Here is a 16,054-nt window from a genome sequence, read left to right on the forward strand (position 1 = left end):
TGATGTAAACTAAGCTCCAGGTAATGCATTCACTGGTAAACTTAGCACATTCCCTTTTCACAACCCTGTTGGCGGGTAAGCTTCTGGGTCTTTATGGGTATGGATCTATATGAAAACTCTTACTAGTAAACCATGTAGGCAGCATGAAGTAATAATACCTAATGAACTACCATTTTACTGTTTCATTTCATTATAAAACTCATCCTAGAATATTCTTGACAGAAGTACTGACTTCAGAGAATGAGATGGATAGAGAGGATAGCAAGTCAGCAACAATGCTTCTTTTGTTTTATATTTTATCAAAAATTGAATCACCTGAGAGGCTTTTTCTTTTTCCCCTTTGTTTACCCATTTGTGTAACAAGCAGACTGCTTCAAAACAAAACACCATTCAGTTCTGTTTAATAGAAGACAGAAGTTGATCTTCTGTCTTCTGATGTGCTTGGATGGGAGGCCAAGTTTTTAACTGTAGCAGTGTTTGTGTGAACTATTTGCAAGTGTTCCTTTTTGGTGTATTGGCTGATTTTTTAGTTGTACCACTAATGGTGTTTTGGGGATTTTCATGCTTTTGGTTTGATGTTCACTTGCAATTTTCACATATATTTGATGTATGTCTGTGGCTTGGAAACTTACCGATTTATGATTTTCCAGGTTGTTGGAGGAAAAATGACAGAATTAGGACGACTCGGTGCCTTCATTACCAAAGTGAAGAAAGGTAGCTTGGCTGATGTGGTGGGGCATCTCAGAGCAGGTAAATCAATCAAATACATACAAAATATATTGTTCTTGACTTCTTGTAATGCATTTGTTAATTTGTATTAACATCACTTCTTTGATATGCTAATATATGATGAATAGATAAAAAACACTGTAATGTTCTTATGGAATGCTACAATTTCCTGCATTTCTAACTTATTAATGACTACATTTGCTTGGATGTATGAAAAAAATACAATACACTTCTGGTCTGTGCTGAAGTGCCATGGTTGAATTTAACTGGTATATTTTTGCTTTCTTATCTCAGGAGGTGTTTTTTATACTCTGTAGAAGCAACATAAAAAACTTATGAAACTTACTCAATTGTGTCAAAAGCTCACTGCAGTAATTTTACTAACACTGCAGTGTCACCTGAATGATGGATGCAACAGACATTATTAATCCTTTCAGTGTGAAACGTTACCAAAAAAAAAAAAAAAAAAAAAAAAAAGAAGAAAAACAGCTCTATGAAATGATCCTAAAGTATTTAAAGTATTTAATGTACATAATAATTATTTATTGCTCTTGCAAGTGTTTGACTGTACTATTTACACTTTCCAAGCTTTATTTTTAAATGAAATATGAACAGTGCTTTTTGATCAGTTTTCTAAACATCTTCTTGGTGGTTTATATTCTTATCATAGGCCTAAACAACTATTTTGGAAGTGTCTTAGGAACAAAAGTTTTAAGTAGTGCCTTCATTGGAATCCAGAAATTCAAATGAGAACTTTTATGAATTTTTGATGATTACATTAACCAAATAATATAATAAAGAAATAGAACACATGATGAGTCTCCAAAAGTACCCTAGTTCGTATTGGCATTTGTTACTTTTTTTTCAATTTGAAAAACAAGTTGTTATTAGCACCCCTTATTATAGATTTTAAGTGCAGAATGTAGTTACTGAAAATTACAAGAAAGAAAATAAGGATATTTGTGGTATCAGATAATGGATGCACACTTCTGGCCAATGCATAGGATGGGATGTGAGAGTGTAAGATTACCTTATGGTTCCTGCAGTTTAATTGAATACACTGATCTTTATTAAGAAACTATAATTAAATACTTTTATCTTTTCAAAATAGTACTAACGTGCAATGCAATGTATTTTATTTAATATTATTAAAATTCTGGAAGTGACAAGCTGAAAAAAGACACATATCTAAATATCGTTTACATCAGGTTTTGGTTTCTCTTCTCCCCTGGCATCCTTAGAAGTAATGATTTAATTCTGACTTTTCTTTTTTGCTCATTTGACACAGACAATGAAGACTTTCTGTTGAGAATTCAAACTGCACAGTATATAAAATGTAATGAAAAATGCTGATTAAGGTTAAACATTAGATATTTGTTTCCATTTTTTGAAGATTAATTATTTATTGCCAACATTTATTACTGTGAGTTAAAGTTACTGTTAGTAAAGTTTTACTGTTAAAGTCTTCTTAAAGAGACTTTTATTGTGTAGCACAGTAATGTTTGCTGTATTACCTCTGAAGTACTTAATAAATTAAGACCATTTGTTTCATTCATTTTTTTTGTAGAAGTTGTAGCTACATTCTGTGAAACAAGCCTTGGTAGGGTCTCAAAAACCATTTTCTGGATTTCAACATAATTTTTAAATTTATTTTGAGCAATGTAACTTAGTTATGTACGTTTCGTAAATGTTTTGTGCTTCTTTGCAAAAGAATATTGAAATGAATTAAAATTCTCTTTAACTTCAAGGAGATGAAGTTCTAGAATGGAATGGTAAACCCTTGCCTGGAGCTACAAATGAAGAAGTTTACAACATTATTTTAGAATCAAAGTCAGAACCTCAAGTTGAAATTATTGTTTCAAGGCCTATTGGGTAAGGCTAAATACTAGTTTCTTAAGTACAGTTATTAGTCCTACTAATTGGACTTCTAAAGGGGTTATTTGTGAGTTCATTGTTTTTTATCTTTGAATAATGGAGTGTGATTGACTTTCCATTGCTGACATTCTGTACATTCCATTTTCGTCATTGCCTGTTGCAGTCTTGGGCCTTTATAGTGATTTATCAGTATAAATGATTTGTTAGGAAGCAAGCATTGAGCATTGCAGGAATTGAATTATGTCAATGCTAGTGGGGTTTTAAAGAGGTTTTCTTTAAAGAGAGGAAAAAAGAAATACAGCTGTAACTGAAAAAGCGGTATTTGGCTTTTTTCTTTTTTTTTTTTAGAATTATAATTTTTATTTATTATAAATCCACGTTTGGTGTTTGACAGTAACAATTCTTGCATTCTTGATTTCTGAAGAATCATCTGTTTGAGTTGATAAAACGAGGGTTCTACATTTGTCACAATTGCTTTACAGCGATATTTTACACTCCTTCCCTGAAAATGACTCTAATGGGACTATTTTGAGTGATCTTACAGGATGGAATTTCAATAATATTGTAAATTGACAATTAGATTGCAGAGATGAGTCACATGGTTTACAATAAGAAGTGACTCTTGACTAGTTTCAGAAAAAATGTGAGAGGTTTAAATCTATCTCTAGTTTTTAGCCTTCACAGAGATCACATGCTCACTGTATGTCTCTAGTACCAGTAACCTGTAGGTGGATAGTGAGCTGTTTTCTCATTATAAATGCATGATTCTTTCATTTTGAATGTGCTGGATTTCATCCTAATTATAAGTTTTATATTTCTCAATTATGGCAAAGTTTTTATTTTGAGCAACAGAAAGCACTATTCATTTTCCTTCTGACTAAAACATTCTTCTTGTATTTCATATCAGCTTTTGGTGTTTGGTTTTGTCCACACTGTGCAAATGTAGATATACCTTGCAAGTGAACTCTTCCTTTTTAATGGCAATCACTATTAAAAGTATTTGAAAGTATTTAAATGAAATTAACATTTGTTGGTAATCTTAATGGCAAATTAGAGCTTGATGCAAAAATAGTGGTTGTTTAGGGCCCGAATTAACATCCAGAGTGAAACAGTATGGAACTAGAAAGCTTATTTGGCATTCTTAAGTCACAGGTAAATTAAGAGACATCCCTGATCAAAAATTGACATTCAGTCTTTATGATTTAAAATCAAATGCCATGAGTGGGTTTTTGAAAATTTAATTTTTATGTTTTAAATCAGGAGAAAAGAGGTATTGGACTGGACATAACATCATTTCTCAATTGAAGGAAAATTGATCAGTTCAACTGATACAAAAAAGAAACTACTGTATTAGTTTTTTAAATAGTGAGCTTTAGATATCAATGTATTTGTAAATGTCACATATCCTTAGATTTTTATCTTGATTCTTAAATTGACTTCTTGTTTATGAATTCTATAAATGTACAGACTTCAAAAAACAAAGTACAATGTGGCCAATTCCACTAATGTGCTCTTGAAAAAAAAATCCAGGGGAAATACCACAACTGTTGGACTAAGTTCTAGAGAATAAAGTGTATTCAAAAACAAAGACTGCTTCTAAATCTGAACAGCAATTATTGCACTAATGAAGCAGAAATAGGACCAATGAAATGTAATGTTTTGCTTTGTATGACCCACACGTATTTCTTTCCAGACATAAGCAAAAACAGAGAGCATCAAATTACTCTTTTATTTTGACATAAATGGAGTCTTAATATGGAGGTGTTTATATGCTATAATAATTCTGTCCTTGTAGAACTGTGTTCTGCTTGAATTATTTTTTCCTTTTCCTTTTTTTTTTTTTTTTTTTTCTACAGAGAGCAAATAAATAACCCAAAGGGTCTAGAGCATGCAACTGTTCAAATTTAAGGATCTCTTTGTTTTCCCTTGGAAATTAGATTAATACCTGTTGTTTTACATCACATTGGGATTTACCTCTCTCTCATCTAAACCTAACAAAAAAATCTCAGAAAAACACCCAGGCATTATGTGACTAAGAAAATCCTGATGTGAACAACAACAACAAAAAAATGATGAGCACCACATCCTGCACATGATTTTCTTGTTTGTTTGTTTGAATTTGTGGATGTTTTGCTATGGATTACTTTTTTCTTTTTTTCTTCTGGCTTCTCCTTGCCTTGTTATTCCAACTATGTGCTCATTTCACATTCCTGATAGTGAATTTGACTTAATCCAATTGATCTAGTATAGCCAAGATTTGTATCTACTTTAGATTCTGATTCAGCAAACTTCTAGCTGCTTGATAAAGCATTAATTGGTAATCCATTACACCTAAAATTCCTGTGAGGGAATAGGTTCCCGAAAGACCTGAAAAATGATATTTCTTCTGCATAATTTAAGTGTTTTCATCTCTTAGTATTAATAATGCAAGTAATGTAGCAGTGCATCTAATGGTCTCTTTTTAAAAAGTCCTAGTATATTAGGTCTAAAAAGCCTAAATTTAATATGGTTTTGCTAAAGTAAATAATAGGAGGACTGGAAGGCCACAAATTAGACGACTGCAAATTACAAAATTGATGTCTATACAGTTTGCTTAGTCTTGTAAATTTGGATTTCTGTGTCTATCAGTAAATGTAATTTTGAGTAATGGATAATTGTAGGGTGTTTATGAGAGAAAAATGTGAAGAATTCAATACAATTAGCAAATAAAGGCATAGCAAATGGTATAACCACAGTAGTACCATAAAAAGTCCGTAGAAACTAATTGACATTAATACTTGTGATTGCATACACAAGGTAGGTAAGAAACCATTTAAAATTAGATTTAATGGATTGGCATCTAAATATGAAGGGGAGAAAATGAGCTATGAATATGCATGCAGTGGTAGAGGCTGTTAATGTAAGGCAGCATAGGCTTTGGCAGCACACTGTTTGAGAAGCGCTCTGGCATGGTAACTGTCTCTTGTGTGTTCGGGTGAGCTCATATGGGATAGTGCAGGTAAAACAAATTTTTCTTTATTTGTCTCTTGTTTTCCTTGTCATGTACAATTTATATTTGCTTGGATTTCCACAAATCTTATTGCAAAAAATGTTGTCTCTGCAGTGTGATTCAGTTCCTGTGTTGCTGTACCCTAGGTCTTTGCAAGGAGACTGAGCCTCCATAACAAACTAAACAGTGATAGATTTCAGAGAGTTACTAGAGTAATACAGTTAATGTAAACTGCAAATGGATCCTTTTTTTCCTTTTTTAAAAACCATTTATTTTAGCTAGTCTGGCTTTGGTTAGTTAAAACCGTTTCTTCTATGTCTTCTGAAGATTTTTTTATAGTTGATGTCTTTCTCCATCCACCCAGGTATGTAGGTTGAACTTCCTGTGTTGAAATGTTTCTTATACTTATAAGCCCTCTTTAAATATCCTAAATTTTGTATTCTTATGAGCAATGCTGTGCTGCAGAAGAGAAAGTACATATTTCTAGCACAAGAGATATCGCATATTATGACTTAATATTATCACATAATAATATTATCACATATTATGACTTAATGTCATATTGAGCAGGAAAATCAGTTGGAATAAACAAATATTTCAGACTGATGAAAATTTCCTTGGAAACAGAAGAGAGAACATGCTATGAAGTCCACACAGCAGCCCTGCTGAGCACTAAGTCATGTGTTTAATTGTGAAGGAGTATTATGCCATGTCAAGAGCAAATAATGCAGTTGTATTTCCATGAGTTTGAGGAAATCACAGTATTCCTTACTCACAAAGTCAAGGAAAAGTCAAGAACTTTCTTGGTTAGTGCTGAGATGAAGTCCAATGCAAAATGTTAGTTGGGAGCCAAAGTAGGTTTTGTTAAATCATGTGTACCAGAAAATTTAAAATGCAGAACTTGAAAAATAAATTTAAGACTGGTTGGTTGGGAACTATTACATTCACTGTCTAACTTAAGTGTCTGTTTCTTTGTTGAAAGTAGCATTTTTATATATATATATATATATATATATATATATATATAAAGTCTTAGTTTTATTGACTTCTAAATCATTAAGGCAATGTTTCACTGAACAGAAAAATACCTGAGTACCTTTAAAATGCTCACCTTTACACTTAATATCTTTAAATGTTCTTCAAAAATAGTATTTTTGTTTAAATTTTGAATTAGTATTTGCAGAAGAAAATAGTTTCAAGTGAACTGCTGAAGAGCTTTGTTTCCATTTTCTTGCTCTGCTTTTCTAATATTTGCAGAAAAATAGTTATATCTTGCCTTTGCAATGTATTTTCAGTGCTTGTTGAGAACAGGACAGAATGAGGAGCTATCATTATCTAGACTGTGGTGGAAAAGTAATTGTGTTGATGACAAAATTTTGACAGACGCGTATGGATGTAACTGGTTTGATTTTGTTTATGTGTATGTGTTGGATGTTTCTATGTTGAAAAAATTCTATACCCAATTGTAACGAGTTGTGATATTTTTTTAGCCTTTGAAGAAGTGTATTATTCTTTTGTTGTTTAACATTTCTAATGTTTCTTGGTTTTTCTTTTTTTTATTATAAGACATTTTCATCAGTTTCATTCTGTGAACTCCTTGAGACGTTTATATAAAGATTACTAGTGAGTTAATCTCTGTCTTCTGTTTAGTTTGTAAATGTTTCCTCCAAAGAATAGTTGAGTGTCATTAGCTATACTGCCATTTACCCCCTTCTCTTCATAAAACCTCTCAGGCTTTAGATTGTGAAAATAGTAGAATCCATCCATAATATTTACATCATAGCACTTGTTTTGTCTTCTAAGTTTGAAGGAAGTAATAGTTTCTTGTTAAGATTTTCATGAAACCCAGTGAAAACGATGAACTGGGTTCAAATATTTCCCCCTTCTTTCTCCATAATCCATAAGAACAAAAAGAGATACTTTTCTGAAACTGTTTCTTAGAAACATGTTTGTTACAGAAGAAGGTACTCTTCCTCATTCCTAATTATTTTGTGTTTATTTTGTGTTATTTATTCATGTTTTTTAGTGATATTCCTCGGATTCCTGAGAGTTCTCATCCCCCATTAGAGTCCAGTGAGTACATTCTCTTTGTTCCTTTGACAGAGCTTGATCTTGTACTCAGTACATTTTTTGCTATGAATTTTTTGAATGCCTACCATGCAGTGGGAGACTGCGTTGTCTTGAGATTTGTATGTGAAAAAAAATCGTTGTTATCTGAATCTTGTGTGTTAAATTCTAAACAATATAGATTTGATTAAAAACTATATACATTTCAAATGTTAGCAGGATTTTACTATGTTCTTTTGTTACTTGTGCTGTTAATACCATATGGGTGTATAAGACATGCCTGAAGAAGTCATTTACTTGTTCTAGCATAACAGAGGAGATAGGTAGAAGAGGCTGCCAAAAGTACAAACAAATGGCATCAGGATTTCACCTCCTACACCATCCAGCCTAAGTCCAGAGTTTCTGCTTCTCTTTAACTTATGGAGAATGCAACCCTATGATGAAATTTTTGTGTATGACACTTGAAAAGAACAGTTTCCTTAGCTGTCATTTGAAGTGTCAGCTGGGTTGCATGAGAGCCATGGCTTCCAGCCCTTTCTCATCTGAGCCTTGCGTGAGAAGCAATGAGAAACTTCCTTGGGTCCAGCAGGGCCACTGAACTTGCTGTGCTGCTCCTTGCCTTTCGTGAGCTTGTCCTTGCTCATGTGAGCTCTGCTTCACTGATAGAGAACTACTAATCTCCTGCATAGACAGGAGTGTCCTCTGTGCCAGATGCCTGTCTTGCATGTCTTCCTGCCTCTGAATTCTCAGGAGTTAAAATCACATTTCAGAAGCTACTATTAAAAAAAAAAAAAGAAAAAAAAAAAAGAAAAAAAAAAGAAAAAAATCATTTACTCATTAAAGTTTTCAGCTATGCACTCTGTACAATGAGGATATTTTATTCAAGGCATGGTATGTCAATGATAGATAAGGAACACTTTGTAATATGTTATTTAGAGTAAAAGAAAAAATGTCAGGTTTAATCTGGGTTAAGAGTATCTAGACTATTTTCACCACCTCATTTGCATCAGCTTAAAAAAATTCCGTATGCTAAGACATTAATACTATGCATAAAGACAAGCTTTATTATGTTCAAAGAAAAACAATTCATAAATTATCCAAATTTGCTTTATAATTTCAGATGGAGAGTTCATGTGTTTCTTGCATATTTTTAGGTTCAAGTTCTTTTGAATCTCAGAAGATGGAAAGACCTTCTATTTCTGTTATTTCTCCAACCAGCCCTGGAGCCCTACGGGATGCACCACAAGTCTTACCAGGGCAGCTTTCTGTGAGCAGATTTTATTTTTCCTAAGTTAATAATGAATGGATGTTTATCAGATGTTGGTCCTTCAGCCCTCTGCCTTCCCAAGGTCTATTGGGAAGTCAAAGGAAGTAACTGTCGCTAGTGAACTCTAACATCTTTCAAATGTGTAAGTATACATTCACTGTAATCACAGCAGAAGTAAAGAGTTGTCATCTTAATAAATGAGAACATGCAGAAATTTACATTGAGGAGCCCACAAACATGCCTTCTAATTTTTCATGCTGTGCTCTTTTGCACTTGCAAATAACAAGCACCATACCACTCTACCTTCTTTACAGGAGCAAGTAAAGAGCTATGTTAACTTATACTGTAGAAAAATGCAATTGAATTTAGATAAACTTCACCTCCTGGAATTCTCTGTAATGTTAATTGAAACTGTACTTATTAAGCACACAGTGAATTCTTAGACTTTGTTATTATATATTCTTAAATTTTTATATTGATTATATTAATTTCTAAGTACACAGCAGACTCAAAAATTCTGTTACGATCCTACGAGGAAAGAATTTAGCTGTATTTTATACTTTCCCTTAGACCTTTCTAATGTGACAGATGAGAGTAGATAGATTTTGAACATGCTTGAAGTTTAGCTTCCTATTTAAATGTAGATTCAGAAGTGCAAAACTAAGATGATGCTGGCTTGAATGAACTTACAGGTACCAGTGATTACAGTAAGTCATGTAAGTATAATTGAGTAACACCATTTTATTCAGCTAGGTGAATATGTAAGTCTTTGGTATACACCAACATATTTTTTTAATAGATTTGTAATTATATGCATCTCATTGTCTCTTGGGAAAATAAATGTTACTTCTAAACTGTGATTAATGTGATGCAATATAAAAATTCCTTTTTTTTTTTTATTTTCAATGTTTTTTTTCTGGTAACTTGTTTCATGTAGGTGAAACTGTGGTATGACAAGGTGGGACATCAGTTAATAGTGAATGTTCTACAAGCAACAGATTTGCCACCAAGAGTAGATGGACGGCCAAGGAATCCCTATGTAAAAATGTATTTTCTTCCAGACAGGAGGTAGTACTTCAGTTGAGAAAATTATTTTGTAATTTATTGAATCAATTTTTAAGTGAATGTTTTTGAATTGCAATATTCTTTTATATGTATTTTTTTCCTATTTAGACTAATCATGAGAAAAAAATTGCAATAGAGGTATTTAATTCAGTATAAAATTAACTCTCCGGACATTTGGATGAATGCAGTCCGCTGTACAGCAAATACTTTTCTCTTTTAAGGCATTATCAGATCAGGAAAAATGAAACCAATAAGTGCTGATGAGTTTATGGCTTTTTGTGATTTACAAACAATTTACAACAAATATTTATGTTACAGTGATAAAAGTAAAAGGAGGACCAAAACAGTAAAGAAAAGTCTAGAGCCAAAATGGAACCAAACTTTTCTCTACTCACATGTCCATCGTAGAGATTTTAGAGAACGAATGCTTGAAATAACAGTATGGGATCAGCCAAGAGTCCAAGAAGAAGAGAGTGAATTTCTTGGAGAGGTGACGCACACAATCACATTTATCCTGAGTTTGATATTTATTTTTGAATACCTGTTAAACTTACATATTAAAATTTAAATTAAAATGTGATAATTTTCCTCCTAGATTCTAATAGAGCTGGAGACAGCGCTTTTAGATGATGAACCACATTGGTATAAACTACAGACACATGATGAATCTTCACTACCTCTGCCTCAGCCATCACCTTTCATGCCAAGAAGACATGTTCATGGTGGAGAAAGCTCTAGCAAAAAATTACAGAGTAGGTCCAATCCATTCATCTTTTTTTTTTTTTAATTTTTAAATTTGAAATCCTGGGTATGTTGTACTGATATTTAGTTTTCACATACAAGACAAAAACGCCTTTTCAGAGTCTGTTAGTGTTATACAAATGAACAGCAAAAAGAGATGCCTTTGCACGTGCCAGCATTTCACCTGTGATGCATAACTTTCAAGTAAATGAAACCTATTTGAATCAATTGATTTTCACTAGCAAAATAAAATTGATCAAATATTTGTTTTCATAAATCTCCTTTCAAAAGGAAAAAGTCCACGTTTGTTGGATACTTTTGTAATAATTAAAAGCTTTTTATTTAAAAAAGGCTTTGAAGTCTTGTGAGGTGTAAAAACACTTCATTTAAGTTTAGTTTCAGCTTCCAATGTACTTTTATATACCATACCATATAATCAGATGAAAGAAGGAATGTAAGCAGCAAAGAGAAACTGCTTTGGGAAGTACAGTTGTTCTGAAGATTCTGATTCCAGGTTTGTATTTTTCACACTAAAAATAATGAATGTATTGAAATATTTGACTGTTGTAGCCTCTCTCTTCATTTAACTTAGTAAAAGATATATTTTAAAATGGGAAGGATGTAGGACGTTATTTTTAATAAGCTTTCAAGCTATTTTTCTCATTATTATTATTATTTCTTTTTAACATAAAAGTCATTAATTCCAGCCAACGAATAAGAAATTGGGCATATTCAGGAGTGAATTGTAGAAATGTGATATTACTTTAATTACTGCCTGAGAGTATGTATAGAGATAGCAAACCAAAGGTTAGTTTTCATGAGATATTTGAACTTTTTAAAAGGCTGTCAGTGCTGCTTCCTCTTCTCCTTTCTTACCATATGCTGCCACCTCTGCTTTCCTGTTCAGCTGATTCAGCTTGCTCTACTCACTGAAATAGCACAAAAGTACCTTTTTTTTTCTTTATTTGAGAAATAAAGAAATCTTTTTCCTTGCTTAGTGAGCTAAACTAACCTCGTAGAAGAGTACTGAGGGAAGAAAGGCAGAGGAGGCTGCAGCATCTGTGAACCTGATGGATTGACTCAGCTGTTTGATGAGACATCACCAAATCATTGATGCAGTTTAATTCTCCACTTGTACTGTTTAGACTTAAAATCATCTTTTCAGTTTTAGTACTACAAATGAACCTATTTTTACGCTTTATAACATGGCCAGATGTTCAGGTATTTGTTTACCTTACTGTTGTACAGGATCTCGGCCAATCAGTGATAGTGACATCTCAGATTATGATGTTGATGATGGTATTGGAGTTGTTCCTCCAGGTGCGTGGGTGAACAGCATGGTCCTGCTTTCTTTTTTCTTGCTTGCTTATTTATTTATTTTCATTATAACATTTCAGAATATTGAAGATACTGGTTTTAGAGAATGCGTAGTGGGAAGAACAAGTTTTTCTGATCATTCCATGGTTCTTGTCCTTCTCAAATATGGTGAATTAAAAGATTCTATAATTCGTTCATTGGTATTCCTTTTGCATACCATTCTTCACATATGAACCACTTGATGGTTCAAATTGTTTACCACGTGGTGTTCCAAGCATTATTAAAAATACTAATTTAATTTTAAAAATTGCTTTACAACAGTAATTAGGGTTTCAGTGTTTATTGCAAGCATGTTTTATTTTGCTTTTTGCTTGATACTTAGATGTAAAATAGTCTTCCATAGACTTTATTGAGAATGCATGCTGTAGATTATGATGCATGTAGCATGGCTGTACCTTCTATAGTTTCCTTGAGTCTTCATGAACTACCATTACCCTAAATGTTCATAAATTTAGCTTGTACCATGGTTAGACTTCAATTTATCATCCTTTTGTACTTTGGATGCCATATTTTTCTATTTCTATTCGACTGTTGTTATAAGTCAGGTGAATAGGTTTCAGAATTGTCCCAAGCTATCCTAAGATTCGCCGTTTCAGTGGCAGTACTAAATCATTTTTTCCATGTCCCCATTGACAATTACTGAATTAAATCATGGCAGGTTTTAGAAAGTCCTCTATCTCCCTGATCAGAGTTTAAAATAATCTGACAGTTTATTTATTATATAATGATTAAAATACATTGTACATTTTATTACCACATATAGATACAAATTTTGCTTCTTTTTATGTGTTAGGGTACTTCCCTTACTTTCATACAATTGCATATGAGCAACTAAGCAGGAAATTTGTTCCATTATGTCTTATAATTGTATTTGGTTTAATGAAGTGATTAATCTTGTTATTTACAGAAGCTGAGAACCTTTAAGCTAAAAATAAATCATAGGTTTCAAAAATGTGGCATACCTATGTATGCTTTCTTACCTCTCAATATACATACTTAGAGCAGGAATTTTTTTTAAGCTGCCCATTCCTTAGGGCATTCATTTGAAATAAACCGTTTCCATCTAGCCAGAAGCTTTCAAGAACATTCAGCTGAGTACATTGGACTCTATTCTCTGGGTCAACCCCTGAATCACTACAGTGCTTACAGAAAGTTCTTAGGACAGCGAGTGCTTGAGCGTGGCTTTGAAGCATACATGGGAGCAGACTTCCTCAAGAGATCACTGCAGAAAATTGCAGTATATTGCAATGCCGTATACCACCGGATTTTTTTTAGAATCGGTTCATGGAACTGTTTATAAAAGGGGTTTATACTCACAGCTTTAAAGTAACTTCAGTTGAAGCTCTGCTTAACACAGTTTATTTTTGACAAATTTTTGTGGTATGCCTATGTCTGTTTACATGAATATTATTTTAATGCTCTCAGCCTCTCCTCAGATGTACGATGCTCCAGGCTTTTAATTAGCTTTGTGGTCCTGCTCTGGACTCCGAGTGCTTTAACTCTTTGTCTTTCTTCTATGATGGAGCTCAATATTCCAAATGTGACCACACCATTACTGAGTATATAAAAAGAGTCAGTAAAGGATTTATAAAAACAAAATAAAATATGATCTGAGGCATTAGTGGCTCATATTGAGTTGGCAGTATACAAGAGCATATTAATGAGCTGTAATGCTTTTGAGTAACACTCCAGAATAATTTATTCTTCTATCTAAAATTATCTGTATAAATGGTTGTGTTGTACTTAACATTCCTGAAGCAGCAGGGTGACATCAGCATAACACCTTGCATTGCCTGTATTGCCTTTTTCAAAAAAAAAAAGAAATTTAGTGCTTTAGAAATCAAAACATTTTCATCATCCATGCAGTTTCCATTTCATGTCACACCTGACAGTTTCCCATGACCACCTGAGAAACTTCTTCTCCATGAACTGCCATAAGCTGTATTGCTGCTCCCATGCAAAAGAAAAAATTCTCTGCTCACTCTGGAGAGCTCAGAACCTTTGTTTTTGAAGATACGAGGAGATGTTACTGTTGCTGTCCCTGTCATGCTCACTGTGGAACTGTAGATGCAGTTTAACCAACTGAACAAAAAGTAAAACGTAGGAGAAATATTATTTACTGTTGCTCTGTCTGTGCTATAAGCTTTGTGTTCACCCAATGCACGGGTTTTAAATATTGTCTCCAGGTAGCTCAGCTATGAAGAATATGCAGGGTAATAGCATCTTCATATGCCAGATGTTTAAGTGCACAGGATAATCTTAGGTATTGGTTTCTTAGGTGGACCAGAAATACTCTGGAAGCACATTTTAAATTGAAATTTATTATTGAAAACTTGAAGCGCATTTCAGAATAGTTAAAAAGGTTAGAAAGCAGACTTGGATTTCTTTGATTTTAATGTTTAATAAATATAACCTAGGTTTTTTTTGTGTTAGAGAGTACATGATTTTACATGAAGCATGTTATTTTTCCAGAAAATATATTCTGATGCGTAAAGTTCAAGTTTAATTAGACTGGGAAAGGGAACACATCAGTTTTTGTTGTGTGTAATCATTTGTCTTCCTCTGACAAAAATACTAGACATTTTCTGCATCAATCTTATTACAGAAAATGAGGGAATCTCCACTGAAATCCTGAGTGAGTCACTGTTTTGCTTCAAAGTTTTCACCCAGTCCTTGTACTTATGTTGAGGGTATCCTGATATTTCTTTCTAGTTTTATTACATGGCTCTGAAAAACATTTTTAGCAGATAAAATACTCCAGCATCACAGTGCATCAAAACCAATGTGACTTTGGAGTCTTTCTTTGTAAAAAAAGTTTATGAACCTTGGAGTAGATACTTTCTGGGATCAAGCCCCTTTTGTAGTCAGTACTCACTAACCCATTGCCATTAAGTGGCAAGCATTTGTTGTGCATGTTGCCACTAATTTGCATTCACAAAGTTTTTGGGTTTTTTTTTTATCTTTCTTTGGCTTTCAAAAGATAACAGCCATCCTGCCCTAACTAATATATTATCACATTTAAAATTTGATGCCACGTTTGTTCATTTTATTTCATATACCTAACTCGGTGCTATCTGAGAACAGTGCAAACATGCAAATGCAACACTAGCGTTTGCTTCTGAGCTACTTTGTGTTTTTATTGTGAATCTTTTCCTTTGTCCCTACCCTCTAAGATCTATCAAAAGTCATATTGTTTCCTATTCCCCTAATTGATTGACTTTCCCACATCTCCCTGCTTCAAAAGATGGAAAAAAAGAGATTATTTCCCATGTTCTTGCACCAACCATGAAGTGTAAGACAATAATTGGAGAAAGTAATAATAGACTTGCAGAGGTTTTTCTGCGTATGTTTTGAGCTGACATTAACAAGAAATTCCATAGTAAAACTGTCTGATCATCTTTTTTGAATCATGTCTCCTTCCCACTCACCTTCTCTGTCTTATATTTGTAGTGCTCAATAGTGTATAACAGATGGACACATTTCTGGGGGTTGTGAAGTTATGAGCTTTATAATCAGAGACAAGGGCCTTAGAGGTTCTTGGATGACAAAATACACAATTTAGTGGGCCCCTCTTCTGAATTTTTGAATTTTGTTTATTAAAGTGAATCTGTTTTATGGTGAAAGATTATTATCACTTTTAACAAAATGCTTTCCTTCTGGTCTAATGCTCAGATAATGTATTCAGATGTTAAACGTCCATTAGAATTACATTGGTAATCTGATGAGTAATTTGAGAGAAATAATGTGAGTCTTACCTTGATTCTTGTAATCAAAGTTCAGAGTTGTAGCTGAGCATGTCGTTAAGTGTCACTTCACCAAGTCTGATACTGACTACATATACAGGCCATACTTTTAAGAGGCTTGTAACAATGTGGTATATTAGAAAAGAACTACATGAGTTACTCAAATTATGCAAAATAATAATAAAAAAAGAAAAACAACCT

General features: G+C 33.1%; 1 protein-coding gene across 1 annotated transcript in view; it reads left to right on the top strand.

Annotated features, from left to right (window-relative positions):
- The window catches only part of LOC122158129 (regulating synaptic membrane exocytosis protein 1-like), a 186,026-nt gene that overhangs the window by 54,226 nt on the left and 115,746 nt on the right, over positions 1–16,054 (top strand). The window contains exons 6-12 of the mRNA XM_042814569.1: positions 651–750; positions 2,478–2,601; positions 7,620–7,666; positions 8,815–8,927; positions 9,865–9,995; positions 10,311–10,482; positions 10,588–10,744. Coding sequence (XP_042670503.1) covers positions 651–750; positions 2,478–2,601; positions 7,620–7,666; positions 8,815–8,927; positions 9,865–9,995; positions 10,311–10,482; positions 10,588–10,744 — 844 coding nt within the window. The remainder of the gene's footprint in view (positions 1–650; positions 751–2,477; positions 2,602–7,619; positions 7,667–8,814; positions 8,928–9,864; positions 9,996–10,310; positions 10,483–10,587; positions 10,745–16,054) is intronic.

Source organism: Centrocercus urophasianus, unplaced genomic scaffold, assembly GCF_019232065.1.
Source record: "Centrocercus urophasianus isolate 14NV4802_14NV808 unplaced genomic scaffold, USGS_Curo_1.0 seq_10, whole genome shotgun sequence".
In the NCBI taxonomy this organism is placed as follows: domain Eukaryota; kingdom Metazoa; phylum Chordata; class Aves; order Galliformes; family Phasianidae; genus Centrocercus; species Centrocercus urophasianus.